This window comes from Lepeophtheirus salmonis, chromosome 3 (genome assembly GCF_016086655.4).
Source record: "Lepeophtheirus salmonis chromosome 3, UVic_Lsal_1.4, whole genome shotgun sequence".
In the NCBI taxonomy this organism is placed as follows: Eukaryota; Metazoa; Arthropoda; class Copepoda; order Siphonostomatoida; family Caligidae; genus Lepeophtheirus; species Lepeophtheirus salmonis.
Window position 1 is genome coordinate 32,782,888 of NC_052133.2, and position 17,819 is coordinate 32,800,706.

Genomic DNA, 17,819 nt, shown 5'->3' on the forward strand with positions numbered 1-17,819 from the left:
TGTGAAAAATAGTGCTAAAAATTATAAATTAATTCATTTTATTTTTTATTATAAATTAATTCATTTTATTTTTTCTTGTTTCTATGTAGATAGAAGAGCTCATATGTACATTATACATAAATTTAATAAAATTATTCCATACGGGAACTGGGAAAAAATAATAATAATTATTATTACTATTAAAAAAAATGGCAGAAATAATATGAATTTGCAACTTCTTTTTTTTTAAGTAGAGATTAAACCCTAGAGAATGATGAGGATTATAATTTTACTCTCTTTCCATTTTATCCCTTCATCCGTGTTTGTATGTTTTTAATGTTGGTGCAGTAGGTAGAGCAGTTCATTTAGGGTATGTAAAAAAGCCCAGAAGGATCTTAATGAATTTCCCCTCTCTCATGTTTGTTTGTTGTTGATAGCGTATGAACACACCTTGTCTGTCAATTTGTATTTCATGATTTAAAGCCATAGTTTCCAGAACGGGACATACATATGTACTAGTTTTGATATTCGGTTTGGTACGGTCTTAAGCGATCCCCTCGCTCTCACTATCATAGAAATGTATTATTGGGTTGTCAGCTGTCAATTTTTCGACTTCTTCTTCTCTTGAGTGTTTTCAACAATTTTGATTGGTTCAGTTCAAACTAGCTCATGTTCATCTGTGAACAATTCCCTATAGTCCCACAGTTGTCTTTTTTGGTTATTTTTGGGTTGAAAAGTTGCGAGATACAGTAGAGTTAACGAAGATGGTTCTTAAGATTAATCTTGGTATTTTTTTGGTCTCAACTTCTCTAATTGTAGTAGCCCAAGCTAATATAGGGAATGATAGTAACAATGAAACAGAGGTAATTGTGACAGATCAATATGCATTTCTAGTCCAATAGTTATTATATACAAAAACACTGCAAATTAGAAATAGTCCTAATAAAATTCACGGCCTCTAACAAAGACGACACTCCAACTAGATGGAGATAAAAAGTTTCAAAATCTAATGAAGCCCTTGAATGAAAAATGCCTGAAGAGGGTTAACTGTTCATCCAGTTCCAGTTCCTCTTTCCACTTAAGCCCTTATTAATAATATAAGAAATCAAAATCTCATATTATTTCTCCTTGTCTCAGTTATACGATACCATGTATATAGATCGATATTTTGGTAGATAACCTTTTGTTCTCAGACTGTGTACTGAGCTCACATCGAAATGAGTCAGGGTAAAACTTTGTATAGCATCTCCATCTAAACAATATTTTCTCATTTCTCATAGTGATCTAGACCGATTCTTTTTATGGAACTGATCCAGAGACCGTAATAGATCAGATGCATAACAATAAAATTATAAAACTCTTGTACCAGTATGATACTTTTTCATAATTGCAAACACAATGGAATTGTTATAGAGGATCGCATTTTCACATTAGGCGGATTTATGCTACGTAATATGAAAACTATATGAAAATATTAATATTGACACAGTGTCTGTTGGAGGGGGATTTGCAGTGATGTTAATTGGTAGCATTTTGGGCATGTTAAACAAAAGAAACAGAAAATAAACATAGTAACCCTGATCATTTGAAGACTGTTTGAGATGAGAACAGCTTAGCTTTCATAACGTCTCAATTGATCAGCTACAAACATATGTGGCACATGGAGAGGGAAAAGGAAACTAAAAAATGGACATGGGCAAGAATAACTCCGATGTTGATCCTCAATTCACTTCTGAGTCCAACAAGGACATAATTTTCTAACTCTGCAACAAATACTCAGCCTTACTTTCTTATATATTTATTAGCTTACACAAATATTAAATTGCTTTGTTGTAGTAGAAAAGAAAGTTAACTTGTCAGGAATTAATTAATAATTATAGCTGCTTTGGAAATGAAAATTCACTTTTGGAGTTGCTGACTCAAAAAAACCAAAAAAAAAACAAAAACGGACACTTAAAAAAATGCGACCGATTAGCATCACTTTGATGATTAGTCCGTTGGAATTATTTTTTAATTCTGGGTTATATTATTAGTCTTGTGCAGCTCATGTCACAAAAATCAGTAAATAAAAAAGGTTTTCTTTGTAAAATATGTAATATAAATAAAAAAACTTGTTAAAATAAGTAACATATGCGAGTTATATAGATGAAGGGACATCATTTTAGATATCCTTTAATTAGACGCTCTATGATAATACTACTAATTGTAAAAGTTCCTATTTGAAAGATAATTAATTAGAAAATGGTGTCCCTTCATGATTTTATTTCCCAGTATGTCTTTTTGAAAAAGTGTATGTACATACATACATATATCAAGGAGATTTGTGATCTCTTTAGTATGCATTAGTCATTTTGGATCAATTAATTATTCATCAAAAGGTTTTTACTTTTTTCTTTTATCTCAGATAGGAAGTATCTCTATCAAATATCAAATATAGGAAGCATTACAAGAAAGTAAAATACATAAATATCGAAGATGGATAAACTATACCATTAAAAACAGCAATCCTACTCAAGTTACATTGATTTCCTTAATAAATTCTTTTTTTAACCTCTCACCATATCTATATGTTTTAGGCTGGTTCTTTACTTATTTATTTTTTCAAATTTAGATTAGGAAGAGTGTTAATTTTTTTGTCATGTGGTAAGAAAGTGATTTATGTAAAAAAGTTATGTCAAAAAAGGCGGAAAGTATTTGTTTAGTAAATAAAGAATATACTCAAACATTATAAATCTGTATTAGGACTTTTGAATGGTTGAAAAAAATTAGATCGATTCAGTGGAAGGTACTCCGGAACTATAAGGGTCTATTTTTTAGACTAAGTTTAGTACTTCTGTAATAAAATTGTAAGGATGCGTAACTATAACGATACCATTAAATAATTGCCCCCGACGAGATAATTTTGCTTTTGTGACTTGCTTACCACATGATTACTTTTCCATACTTTCTGTTTAAGTTGATAAACAAACCACGCTACTCTATATGTATGATTCATTAATTTAGTATATCCAAGAGTAGTTTCACGAAATCTTACATGGGTACTCAAAAATCCGTCAAATGATTTTTGTACAATATAAATGTATAGTACATGGAATTTGTGTTCAATGACACCTCATCAAGGTCCGAATAAGGGCATATTATCAATTTATATTATTTTAATTATTATTATTAAATTCTAAGGTATTTATTATTTTATTCTTATTTTTTTGAAAGAGAAGCTCTGGAACGATCATGGTTGTTATAAAAATGATATAATTGTTTTCTATGGTGGAACTACTCCTATCGTTAGTATTATATTTTCATGTGTTTTTTTTTGTATGTTTTTTTCATTCTTGTTTATATACAGATGTATATCGGAACAGAGTGCTTAAATAGTTTATTAGATCAGATATCATGAAAATACCAAGTACATAGGGGTGATGAAATTTGCTTTTTAAAGCTTCAATGTTTTACTTACATATTTATGTACGTACATATAAGTGTCCCGTTCTTTTTTGCTAAAGGGGATGAAAATACGTAAGAAAATATATCCAGAATTAGAAAAATAATCGGTTTGCCGAATGAAAAAAAGCGAGCAACAGAAAAAGAAGAAATTTTCGACCTAAATGCAATAGTAAAGTGTTAAAATTTATGTATTAAACTTTTTCTTATTTCGTTATAACCTTTTAAGTAGTGCTTCTTTGAATAATTGTTTGTGGTCTAAATTATTAGTTCTTATTAAATAACAAATAAAACTCGATATAATACGCTGTAACTTTTAAAAAAACAACGAGATTTATGTAGATATTTTTTGATATTTATGTTTAGATGTTGAACTTAATTTCCGCTCTTTAAGGCACTACAAAAGAAGGATTCCAATTCGTCATGAATTGCACTTCTAGTTTTCTATATATTCTTAGTCAATAACAATTAGTTTGTAGAATAAAACAGGGCAACTGATGACCATTGCTCATTTGCCTCAACAAAAGTCGTAAGCCTCATCATAGCATTAGCAAATGGCAGTTGTTGAGGTGGCTTTCATTGAGGGAAGGTGTTGATCTAATAGATGAATTGAGTACTCTTTATTGTATTAGTTTAAGTGCAATTTCAATTATTTTTTTGTAAAATAAAGTGACAAAAAATCAAGAGCACAATATTTAATCACTCCTAGCTACTACTACTACATTATACATATATAGTTGATGCATACATCAGGTCTATTTTGATACTCTTTGCAAACCATAAATACAGAATAAAGCATTTGTACACAGACCATGAAATTTTTACTTCCGTCTTGTGTTTTGACTCTACATATTATTATTAAAACACGTTAGACATGGTGGTGTGTACAAGTACGTCGTGTTATAGGTATCAAGGGTCATCATTTATAAGTAATTATACTGTACTATTATACTTCTCATACTATGATCTAGTTTTATAAATACTACTGACCTCTTGGGGTTAACGGAATCGTGATTTCTCTCAAAATGTCGTGGTTTTTATTTTATTTTAAACTGTGATTCGTGATCTTTGATAATCTATTTTTAAGTACTCGAGTAAATTTTTCAACGGTACAAAATCAATCAAAACTTATAGTTTACTGAATGGGGACCCAAAACTTGCAGTAGAATTTTATTGAAATTTTATCCCCCTTATTTTTAATTACGACGTTATGCAAATAAAGCTGAAACAAAAATAAACAAGTTTTCTTCTTTTCTCATGTCTCTAAGTATAAAAATGTCAGACCAACAGCAAATAGGCAATGTATGTGCGATCTCCTTTGCGCAGGTGTCAGTGCCCAGAAGGTTGCAAAGACCAGTGGCATCTCCATGCGGACAACCTCCATGCATCCTGGAAGAACCAAAACCACTGCACACACAATATGGCTGACTTCTAGCCTACCTATGAGGCCTGAGCTCACCCCCCTGGACTTTACATTTTGGGGTGTCTTTGATGAGAATGTCTGCCGCACCTCTTATCCAAATTTGGATTAGCTCTGAGCTGTCATCAGGACAGTGTTGGCCATTATCGTCAAGAGCTACATATCGAGGCTGTTATTGCTTGTGAAGAAGAATATATTGAATAAACAATATAATATTTAAACAAAATACAAATTGGCTTTGAGTTGTCCTTTTTTGATTCCATAAAAATTAAGTTTTTGTAAGTAAGCCAAGCTACTTCAAGTTTTGGTTCCCCACTCTATAATCAACCCCCACAAAATTAATAGCTCGGCTTTCCAAGGCTTTGTAATTTTTGACTCTGGCAACTAAAAATGTATAATTTACCAGAATAGACAATTTTTTGTGTTAACAGAAGTTTCAAAAATATTAATTAGGTTAGACGTGTTATCATTCGGATTAACAGTTTTAAAAGAAAATTATTTTGCGCTACGTAGATGCTTAAAGGCCGTAATACGGAGGATTTTTAAATTTTGCGTGGTCTGATATTGTTATGTTTTGTCACCATACCAATGATATATATTTTATAACATACATACAAATCACGAAAAAAATGCAAATTTGTGATTTGTGATCACGATTTAGTGAAGCACTACATATACTAGCCCTGGTTTTGAATGTGTTCTTTTATTATACTGATTCATTATTATATATTATTTAGTTTATTTTAGCAGCAGCGTTCCGGTGCACACTTTTAATTTAATGAATATATTTTTTCTTACATAATCTCTTTTTGTGTTTTATATATTATATTATTAAAGCAATCAAATCATATTATAATATTGTTGAAATGCTCATTAAATTTTATTTTTATATTTTCTTCTTTTACTAGGCCAAACTGGAGACAAAGGCTTTAAAAGCAAAGAGACCCGGGTTCACAGATGAACGCTACAACGAAACTACTTATTATCATGACTCGGATACAAGTACGTAAGAGTCCCATGGTTTATCATGGCTGTTTTTATTACTATTATAATATATTCCCACCTTCTTGAAAGGAGGACTTTCTTTCTCTACTGCTTTTCATTTATATTTCTTAAATATATAAAGAGAAAACGGTGAAGGAGATAGTAGACCTTTGTGTAGTCTCCTGAGGAATATTTTCTTCTTTTTCTCCTCTTTTTTTTTTCTTCATGAATATACGAAATACCTTTTAGAGGATGCTTTATGAGATATTCCATTACCATTACTTTTGTACCATGTGATGTATATACATTCTACATATCTGTGTACAGTGTAGGAACATACAAAAATGTTATTACTTTATTCATATATAAGAAAGTTTGAGATTGAATTAGGGTGAGAGGAATGAAATAAGAGACTTAGTTCCATTAATCACAATTTTCTGTGCAAAAATTATTTGATTACATCCCATCTAGAAAGAATGTTTTAAAACATAGGGCTAAGAAAAGGTCTTATGTTATATGGGAAAAGGTCTTTATTCTATAAAAAATACAAAAATTTGACAAAAACTATTCATTTTCTGAGTTACCCAACCTACCTTTGGTTTTGTTGGCTGGCACACTCCTAGTACGAAAAAACAGGTGCCCTTAGGACGGTCCTTACCTTTTGGTCTTTGGATTTTGTTCTAAAAATGTCGATGGTTTATTGAGACAAGTAAAATATATAATATATTGAGAGCATTGCACATATCATTCAAAAAATATTCATTTTTTTGATTATCATGGATTAAAATACGAACATATTTCTATATTTTTACTTAATTTATTCTATTTTATAACAGAATAATTTTAAAATATGAAAAAAATTAACTCATTGACGTCACAAAGGATGGATTTTACCTTCTCTAAGGATCGATAAGACCGGGCTTGACTGAACTGCAGTCCTAAATAAGGGCCGAAACAGTACTAGTTAGAATACTCATAGTCCCGCTTACAGATTTGTCGTGCCTGATTACATTATGGAAGATATCTAACCCAAGACTCAAAAACCTCGATTTAAAATCAAATTAAACATCTTGGATTTTGACCGATTTTCTACAGAAAATAAATGTTTTATTGTTTTTTTTTTAAGAAGGAGTCTACTCGTAATTTCAAAAAATCAGAAAATTATAAGCTCACATTAACATAGTTGGCGTTATTGGGATGATGATATAACCAAAATTTGATGGAGCACATAATTGAACACAAAATTTGGCACTTCTGACTATTTTCAGGGTCGTGCAGTTTGAGAAATCCTGACATAGGGCTGGAAATCAACATATTCTCTATATTTGTTTGATTTTCAAAGAGATGTAATATAATTCGATATGTTGACAGATCAAAAAGTTTGATTTGGATTCAAGTATATAATAATTTCAAGACAAAAAAAAATTGATTCAGTCCCAAGTGATTTTTTTTTTTTTTTCGAGACAGCTAGATTTAAATCTGTTTTTAAAATATCATTGTTTAAAAAAATTGTCATACATAACATTTTTTATCTAAAACAAATGTGATTTTTTGATCTTTTTTTTTTTTTTTTTGAATGAATGATAACAGTCTCAGACCAGTCTTGGATTTCCAGACGGAAGTCCAACACAACAAATTGCCCGAACTATTCGGGGTATTGTTCTACCTTACTATACATATTGCTTAATAAGTCCATGAACGTTATTCCAAAATATTCATATCAGATATACCTAAGTATGTTTGTATATATTGATTGTGGAACCATGCCAAATAAGGACAAAGAAAAAATGTTGTTTTCCTTTTCTTCAAAAAGTTTCATTGTTTAATGCCTAACTTGGCTGACTCAATGAATGTATGTAAAAGGAAATACGTTCATTTATGTACGTATCATTCTTTAATATTTCCTTCGTGGTCTTATGAAATACTCATCAAATATATCTCTATATACTTAATTCAATTGAGAGTCAAAGCGTTCTTGGCTTTTACTTCAGAAATATTTTTTATTAAATAATCAAATACACTCTACCATGAAATTCTAGAGTACATTGAATAATCAAACATGCAGTTTAGATTCTTCTTCTTTATTTCCTCTCTTGAAGGAAAGTAATGAAAAATGATATTCACTGTTTTTTCCTTTTTTCCCCAACCAATCATTCCTTTTATACTCCACTCATGTGGGAACATAAATTCTGTGTAATTATTTCTGGTATCTAAAATTCCAAGACTCTACATTCATACATTGCAATACAGATTTAAACAAACGCAAATATGACTACTTATAGTGAACATATGTAGGAATAGCCCTGAGAAATTTATCAAAAAGACATTTAAAAATAGCCCCATCAACACATCACCTCTTCCCTTTTTGAATACAATTTTAAGATCTGAGTATATTGCACCCAAAAACATCCTAAATGTATAGTTTCAAACTTTACCAACCAACCAATAACTGACCGTGTGCTAGATGACTTTTTCCCCATCACTCATCAAAAACTTCATCAATATCTCGTCAGAAAACTAGATAAACTAGAATCAAATGGTGTATTTCAAACAATTCAGAAAATTTATAGCACAATGTAGTCAGCCTGAATAACGTCATAGAAATCAAGCTTAAGGGGACATACGCTCGCCTCATCATGGGGCTTGTCCACCTTTTCCCACACTGCATTGGCAGATACACTCATAATGTTGATATTGGAGTGACGCATGCGACATATCTTCCTCTCAAAGTGAGTTTTAGACAATTGTCCAGTAGAATGGTATCAGGCAAAAAGGATGTTTGATCCTAAAAGGACATATGCTGAGTCACATTGCAAGTATGAACAGATGCACAAATTATATTTTTTCATTGGTCGATAAATTATTCTCAATTTTTATCAACAAATTATTCTCGTTAATTCTAGAGTAGCGCCATTAATTTCACTTAAATTAGCCAATTAAAGAGTTAAAAACTTATAAGTTATTGATTTTCCTCTCAACATATCCCACAAGTTTGAATACAAATACTATAATTGACCAAAATATGTCTTTACCATCCCAATTATCAGTGATATTCCCAGTAAAATACACTCTTCTTCAAATTATACTAATGAGCCGTTCATATCATTATTATTTTTTATGTCATTTAATTGTCGTATGTGAGTAAATGAGGGAAGCTAAAAAATAAAAAAAAGATTTATAATTATATATTTAATAGAAGTTTTATATTGAAGGAATAAAATTAATTGCTTCATCAATTTATATATATATAATTGAATCTCTTATATGTACACTAGCGGGAGTACCTGGGATTGCTCACAGTTATTAGGCCTCGACAACAGACACATTTTGCTTTATTAATGTAGTTATGTACTCCCTTTTTATATATATAAATACATTAGCATCTAACGTATAACTGATCTTGATTATTTTTAATATCGCATATAGTTTTTTAAGATATTGAACGCAGATTTAGAAATGATGTCTTTACAAACATTTAGACAATTTTTGTTTTATTAATATAGGTATATAATAGCACTTGCATATTATGTTAAAATCTTTTTTTACAAAAAAAGATATACAAATGTTGTCTATGGACAAAAAGGAGATGAATAAATGAAGGATTTACTTTACTTGGTATGTGATTCATGGAATTATTGAATATTCACTGAATGATCCATATATTGATAGTATAACTTTTGGCTTTTTTAATACAAATTGTAAAATATATAAGTATTATGTTGCACATTATAGAGTTAAAATGCCCACATTTATATTTCTAATAAATACTTAATAGTCATTGTCATTTTAATAAATGAATTGAAAGCATCCATTAATATATGGTAATTAAACAACGTATTATCGTAATTTAATAATACATTTTAAGACGAAGAAATTGCAACTTGTGCAGCCTTGACAGACAACATATTATATATGTGTATATATAATTATGTGTAGAAGATAAGAAAGTTTGTTTTTAGGGTGATCTGAAATTTTGTCGTGCATCCCCAAAAGGATTTTCTACAACTGCGTATTGATGTAAAATGATGTTAGAAATAATCAAATATTTCCAGGAAAAAAGAAAAAAAAAGAAACTTGCCAACAATATTATGTGTTTTTGAAGAGAATTTTAATTTCAGCTATCAAGCAAGATGGAAAAATTATAAATGATTAGATTCAATACAATGTCATCAATCAAATGAATATTCAAGCTATAGTTAACATTCTTGCGTCCCTCAACTCAACTTACACATTTGAGTACAAAGCATATTATTCCCCGTAATATGACTTTGAAATATTTTACTTTAGGATTTAAGAAAATAAATTGAACATATCTAATTTTCTTGATTTTTGCTCAAAATTACTTTTATGCTAATACACCACATATTAATTAACATGATTACATATTAATGTTTTCTGTTATGAATGATTTTGTCATCTTAGATAAAGAAAGAAATGCTCAAGACAAATTTTTATTTATCTGTCAATATTAATAATATACAATATGTTCAATTATAGTTCGATAGATTTTCTCCTTATTGATTAGTGTTATGTTGAAAGTGGATGTCCGCAGGATTAATTTTTTTTTTTTTTTTTTTTGGGTGAAAAAATTTCAAAAATCCACATTTCTCTACAAAAAATTTCAAAATTAAAATATTAAAATTTTTGAGATTTTTTTTTTCTTAAATGGATAGCTTTTCACCAACAATTAAATTTTTGTGAGAAAAAAATCAAATAACCATAGATATTCACATAAATTTTATACTTTCGAAAAAATTAAAACATTAATTTTTCAAAAAAATAATTTCAATTATTTTTTTTTCAAAAATTAACTGCTATTCTTTAAAAAAAATGAATTTTGTGAGAAAAAAAATGAAAAATACAATTTAATTGAATATAATAAATTTCTAGATAACACAAAAATTGAATCATATTTTTTTTTTTTGGGGGGCAACAGAAACCTTAAAGCACCCCTGCTGACGCCCTTGGTGTTGCAAAACATAGTGAACAACTGCGACTCTTTTATGGTTAAGGCGCTTCATTAATTTTGAAATACATATTATGTACGTTTCACACTTCCTTTTACGGAATAATAAGAATTTATTGTTTTTTCTTTACTAATAATAGGGGATGACAGTGTTAAGTTCCTAACACTTTGTGTTTTTGACTAAATCACAATTGACTTAGACCAAATTTCCACACAACATACTTGCATATGTCTGCCTGCTATTGTTTGAATTTATTTAAAGATTCAATGTTGTTTTCCACAAATGTTGCAACTGTTCTTCTAGTCAAAGACGGCTGGAAAATTTAAAAAATATCAAATTTGAGTTTGAAATCATTTAAAAAAATGGACAACTTAACCTATTGAAGTATGAAATCCGATTGTATTATAGTACTCGTAGAATAAGATATAATAAGATCTATATTATAGATCGGATAAATTAACTCTTAAGAAGCTTTTCAAGACCCTGTTTTGGCTAAAAAGTATAACATTTCAGCACTGGTTGCAATTGTGCCTTTGGTACTATGTGTTACAATATCTCAAATTTCTCCTCACGGAGTGAGTTTTGAATTTTAATTAAGTTACAGCGAAAACAATAAAAAACGGACAATATTAATACAAAAAAAAAAAAATCCTCAAATAAACTATTTTTACCCCTCAAAAACAGCTTTTCTCCAATATGTTAACGAATAATTGATTAAAATAAATGATTTTTACGCACGATAATAAACATTATATTATATAATTGTGATGTAAATGTTTAGCTCTATCTTTTTTGATCTTCCAGAAAAAGGGATTGACTCCTGTCTCCCCTAGACTCAATTTTTGTCTTACGTATTACATTCTGCGCATTTGATTTATGTTCTAACTGGGATAGAGGCCTCACATGTACTCTACCATATTAATACCAATAAAAGGGATCCTTCGTATCACGCTATATAGTTACAATTCTGTCCCCCTCCTTTTTACTTTGTTTTACGTAAGTTTTTTGGTAAATGATGCGTGATAAATGACGGAAGATTTGTTTTTGTTTCATGATGAATTGCTGCTGCTATTAGCTTCATTATAAATATGAACTAATCATAATATACTCAGGGGCTTGGCCCTTCCTTTTTAATCGTGTTTTAAAAATGAAAACAATTGATATTTACAAAATACACAGATAGGTGTACAAAAGGTTTATGTATTAGTATTTTGTTCGTCTCTCTCTTTCAATCCTGGATCCTTTCTTGTATATATGTATGTGGTTTAAAGATAAAGAGATGACGACCATTCTCCACCTGTCTGTATTTGGAATGTTAAAATATTGAAATTTTTAGTATCGATATTTGGATTTATTTATGTGTGAAAATAAGGGGAACAAATGTCCACAGTTGGATCCATAATTTTCAAGAAGGAGAAAATATAGATATACCTATACCTTTTTCTATTTTTAATGTTCCTTTAATTGGTCAGATGGAGTTGCAGTCATGAAGTATAATCAGGACTCGGTAGCCACATTAGCCTTTGGCTACTAAACAAACCAGTTGGGATAGTGCAAGGTGGTATTTATTTAGCCTGATGGCAACGTAATCCGCTACCTTAATCTTGGGTTAAAATCATATATATTAGTTTTGTTATCGTCTCATACGTCAAATATACATTATAAATAAAGATTATGGGTGATTTTTAAGTATAATCTACTTTTTTAAAGACACATTTCGGTAGTTCAAATTTAAAGTTGTAGTTTCTATAAAATATTGATTTTCTTCAATGTTTTAAATAAATTTACAGCACAAGACTCGTTCGAAAGAGTTGCAAGGCTCTACTGTATATTCTATACATTAAAAGTATGTGAGGATGCTTCAAAAAACACATATATATACATATGCTGTATATTATATGCAATTGAAAAATGCTTACTTTAATTGATTTTAATATGCCCATGCACATAAGTAAATAAATAAATATGTGTCGCAGCATAAATTAAATCAAATTTAACTAATTTTATTACCGATGAGGGAAAAATGTTAATCAAATCTCTAAAATAGGAGTTTTGAACCTTGGGGTTAATTTTTCAGTAAAAATACCTTACCTAGAAAAAACTTGGAGGGGTTGACGACACCACATTTGAAATATGACCATTGCTTCATAAATGATTAGGACATAAAATATAAATACAGGTCTGCGATTTAAAAAAAAAATTAATTTAAATATTATTGAAAAGAAAATACTACTGGTCTCACCCCAAAGTAGCAAGGTCTAAAAGTAAGACTCTAGCTAGGAACTGAATATCATATTTTATGTTTAACAGAGCTGCAGCTACCTCTCTTGAATTTAGACTACGAATATTATGTAGTTTTGTGTTTTTATCCTAAAATTCACTATGCTAAAGTTTCCCTCGTATATTTATGTAGTTACCTCTTCCTTTAGATTTCCACCCCCTCTAACCGAATCTTCTTTCTTTTTGAAAGACAGGGATTGATAGATGTAAAAGGGACTTTTTTCAATTAGCTATTAATTATTTCTCCTATTTATATATCTATACTGTACATATTCTGATGAAAGCCCAACTCAAAAAGAGAGAACATCTACATTTGTACTAGTGTTGGCTTTTCTATTAAAAGGTAACTCAAAAAATTAGAATTTTTTTTAGAATAATAATAATTAAAAAAACATTCTATCAAGATTGTCAAAGTATTTGCAAGTTTTACTTCTCTCAAATTCTAGTAGTGGTACTATCTGAATTTCGATTTGAACCATAATATCTGTCAAGAAAATATCGAACCGAACCAAAAAACCGAGTGTGTCTCAACACTAGTTTGTACGTCCTCTGTTTGTTTATTCATTATTCTATATATGAATGTATGTTCAATTATCTTGATGTTGATTAATTCCAGTTCCTTCTCAAGTTGCATGATGGAATAAATTAAAAACTTCTTCCGATTTAAGGTGGTTCCATTTCCTTCTCTCCTTTCTTCTTTCATTATTCCACACCATTAATTAGAAAGAGGGTGACGTTATTTCTGGTGTTAGGGGTGATGGTAGAGGTGGGGGGATCCTTTGGTTCAACTCAAATCTTAATGAAAATAACATTTTACTAATATAGTTGTGTGTGTATTTGAACGCGTAAATAAAATATGTGAGGAACAATTGTAAATAAAATTATAAAAGAATCATGGGAAAATTTATTTTTATATGACTTTATAAGAAAAAACAAAATTACTTTCTCTGTTAATTAAATCAAATTTCATAATACAAATATGGTGCTAAACAATCGGATGAGGGGGGATATCTTATGAAACGCCTTCTATGAACGAAAAACAAGAAAGTAGTATATTTTCTCTTAAAAAAAGTCATAACAATTCTAAAAATGAGATTAAACATTTTAAATGAAGAATTTAGGGTATAATGAAATGAAAGGATTTCCATTAGATTTTTGATAAAGTATTAAAAAAAACATTTTTGATTTTTTAATGAAGTTTAATAATTGATAGAACGTATTCCGTGGCACTTTAGAGTATCCAAAGTTATATAGTTAGATTTCAATATATCTTTAGTAAAATACTAGACATAGAATATATTAAATAAGTGCATTAATCATTAAATGTTGAACTAAAATGGTTTGTGTTATAATAATCAATGCAAGTTCTACAACATACTTTAGGTGCACGTTACAACATGTACAAAATCCCTAATTGTACCTAGGCCACATATTATTATACAGATGTATATTAAATGTTTTACATAATTACTCTCATACTTATTTTCATTATAGATAAAATTGTATTCTGTAGCACATTATACAATTCAAGTACTATTATTAGATCAATCATGAAATTCTACCATCAATTGATAGTTGATGCTAGAATATGTGAATTAATAATCTAAAAATTGTACACAAAACACCTGTGCATTTGACCCCCCACCTAATAACATTATGTCTTTTGATACATATTTAGTCCTTCTAAATGTTATTTGCCTAAAATATAATAGAATTAATCACGATTCCAGAGTCTGTATAAATTTTAATCACGATACTTTTGAATCCCTACCATAAATACTTCAAATCTATTTTGTACACATTGTACGCAATAACCAGAATGCTATAAATGGAAAATATGTAATAGTGTACATTTAGTTAATAAAATATGCGCATCACTGAAGCAACTTAATCAAACATCATAGCTTTTTTCAATCTCTAGAATACTAAATTCGACTACTAATTAAATATATTAGTAACACATTGAATCGTGACTGGATTCTGGAATGGAAATCGTTGCAAGGAAAACTCTGATTTAAAAAAAAGAACTGTGTACCACGATTCCCCTTTTATAAAGTTAATTGGCTTAGCTAGGGCTATGTCCCTCCTGAATATAGTATTTAAATCGGTGCCGTTTTATGTCCTTGAAAAATTCCTTAATTTTAAAACACCCTCTATAAGGTACTAATATTATAGTAAAGTACTTCTGTTGACCAATGGTATTAGTTTAGTCAAATTGTTAGTCATGTATATTTTATCATTATACCTAACTGAAACATTTTTATTCTCAATAAAATTGGTAAAAATTCATTGATCATGACATCACTGGATGAGATCTATCATTTAGCTATGATTGTGATTTGGAACTGCTTTTGCGTCCGATTCAGAGGCATTTTTCAGATTTAGAACGTGATTGAACAATATTTTTGAGACAGCTACATGCCTTGCCTTAACCCTAAAAATTATTCGGTAGTAAGCAATAATCCGAGGGGCAAAACTCCAAAACTGGCCCTGAGCTCTTGACCAATTCCAGTTCATTTTGTTGGAAATGTTATTGCCTAAGACTTTCAGGGCCTCAGTGTTCGGATGATGTTTGACACAAGCCTTGCTTTTCACATGCCCCCAGAAGGCAAATTCTGATGGATTCACGTCTGGTGAGTATGGTGCCCACATGATTTTGTACCAAAAAAACGATATTTTTTGAGAAAGGACTGAGTTACTTTGGCGGCATGTGCGTATGCTCCATCCTCTTAGAGAAACACATTGTTGTTGGGAAAGCTAGCTTTGACCCATGGGATCAACTGGAAGTCCTTGGCATGTGATATCATGGACTTCCATCGTGCAGCCATGATCGCCCCTTTGATCACAGGTGGGGACTTTTTTATGGGGTGACCACTTCCAGGGTTCTTATCCAGCGATTCTTTTTACATGATCTTAAGAGTCCATACCGGTCGGCTTTACATTGTCCTTTTAATGTGACTCCTGCAGTGAGTTAAGCAGCAACTTTTATGCAATTTACTTGCTCCATAGTTTGAAATAACAAAATTAAGAAGATCAACAGCTAATACTCTAAGCTATCATCTCCAATAATGGGAAGTTTTATAATCAAATTATTCAACGCAACCTCGATATATTAGCATATAAAATGATCTGGGAATATTTTTTATACATTCTGTATTTTTGTTTAACCTTTCTATAATTGATGTTGCTAATTCAATTAAAATGGTGAATTCATGGAGGTTGCATTGTTAGTTTTAGAATAATATTTAAGTATACTAAACGTCCCTTGAGGACAAAAAAGTAGTCAACAAACTTTGGACAAATATTCATAGCGTGGTCTTTGTTTCGCCACTTTGTTTATTATTTTGGGTAGATCTTGTGTAATGTAATAGAGATATATCAATAGTTGTGGGTAAAGTAATATAAAAATGGATATTATCATAAATTGGAAGGTGATAATAAATAAGTGTGCGTGATTTTTATCTTTATCATGTATATACTATGTATCTGTGTCTTAATAAATAGTTGTACATATAAACCCTATGGAAGAGTTGAATTATTGTGTAATATCAAAAATTGACATTTTCTATAGATTCAACATCTATACATTATATATAAAGTATATATAATAATAATGTATCTATAGATATATTATAATAAATCGGGAAAGAAAAAAAATAAACTTAAAATGTCGCCTGCAGGCTCTTTTCCGTTTTGTATTTTATTTTTATAACTTCATTGCAAAAAATATAAAAATTGGTTTCTGCTTCTGCTATTAATTCTTATTCTTCTTCATAAACGACTTTCGTATGTACATACATATATTAGGGTGAGGCTTACATTTTGAAGGATATTGCTTAGCATATTTTTGGTACTGTGTATGGAGCTAATCAGCATTTCCGTGCGATTTCATTGAAGTATATATAGGCCTCATCCACAGGGGGTACATTTTCCGAGGAAAAACCTAAATATTTATCTGTTTTTGATATGCATCTATAGGAAGCCTGCGTTCCGTTTTACCTAAACGATATTTTTTTGAAAAAGGCTGCTTGTGTGGGAAGAATCCGACAACTTCGTTTCAGTGTAAAATAATTTGTATACTTCGGTTCGTACAAATTAAGAGGAGGAAGTAATTTTTACACGCTCATTTTTCCTTCTCTAATAAGTAACGATAAGTTCCCCATTATATACATCAACATTATGTACATTTTTAGAAAATGAAGCCGGATGAGCTTTTACCTTGTGCACTAAATTGATGAAATTTTGGAAAAGTTACAAAAAAGTATAAAAGTATGATTTTTGAATGAGCTTAATATTTTTTTTTTTTTTGGCAAATATAAATTTTAGAATAAGATACAATGATAAGAAAATATATATCTATTTGTTTTTCAAAACCTCTCCTTTTATTACCCAAAATTGTACGATAGTTTAAAAAAAATGTCACTATTTATGTACTTTTTTGGCTGTAGGCAATATATGGACACTCGGTAGACCGTAAGCCTATGGTCATTTTTCTTAAATGAAATACCATATCTTCTCTACGCTAAAGTAAAAAATGTGCAATTGTGAATTTAATTAAATTTAATATGTATTACATTCATACTCTGATATGTTTTATATATGTATTGTGTGTTATAAAGAATGATTTTAGCTTTGTATACTAATTTGTTCAGAGCTGATGCGTTTTTGACCTTTTGTGTGACTTAATTTTGACCTTCTTTTTTTTTTTTTTTTTTGTATTTGCTATAATAAGCATCGTTATTAAATCC

At 29.8% G+C, this 17,819-nt stretch overlaps 1 protein-coding gene across 7 annotated transcripts in view; it reads left to right on the forward strand.

Moving 5' to 3' along the window:
- Window positions 1–17,819, forward strand: part of LOC121114953 (pseudouridylate synthase RPUSD2) — a 157,337-nt gene that overhangs the window by 99,894 nt on the left and 39,624 nt on the right. For 4 of the 7 annotated variants that reach the window (XM_040709081.2, XM_040709082.2, XM_040709083.2 and 1 more), the window contains one exon: window positions 5,749–5,842. In XM_040709081.2, coding sequence (XP_040565015.1) covers window positions 5,749–5,842 — 94 coding nt within the window. Of the gene's footprint in view, window positions 1–3,197; window positions 3,264–5,748; window positions 5,843–17,819 lie in introns of all 7 variants that reach the window. The other 3 variants (XM_071887360.1, XM_071887361.1, XM_071887362.1) reach the window with 1 other exon arrangement.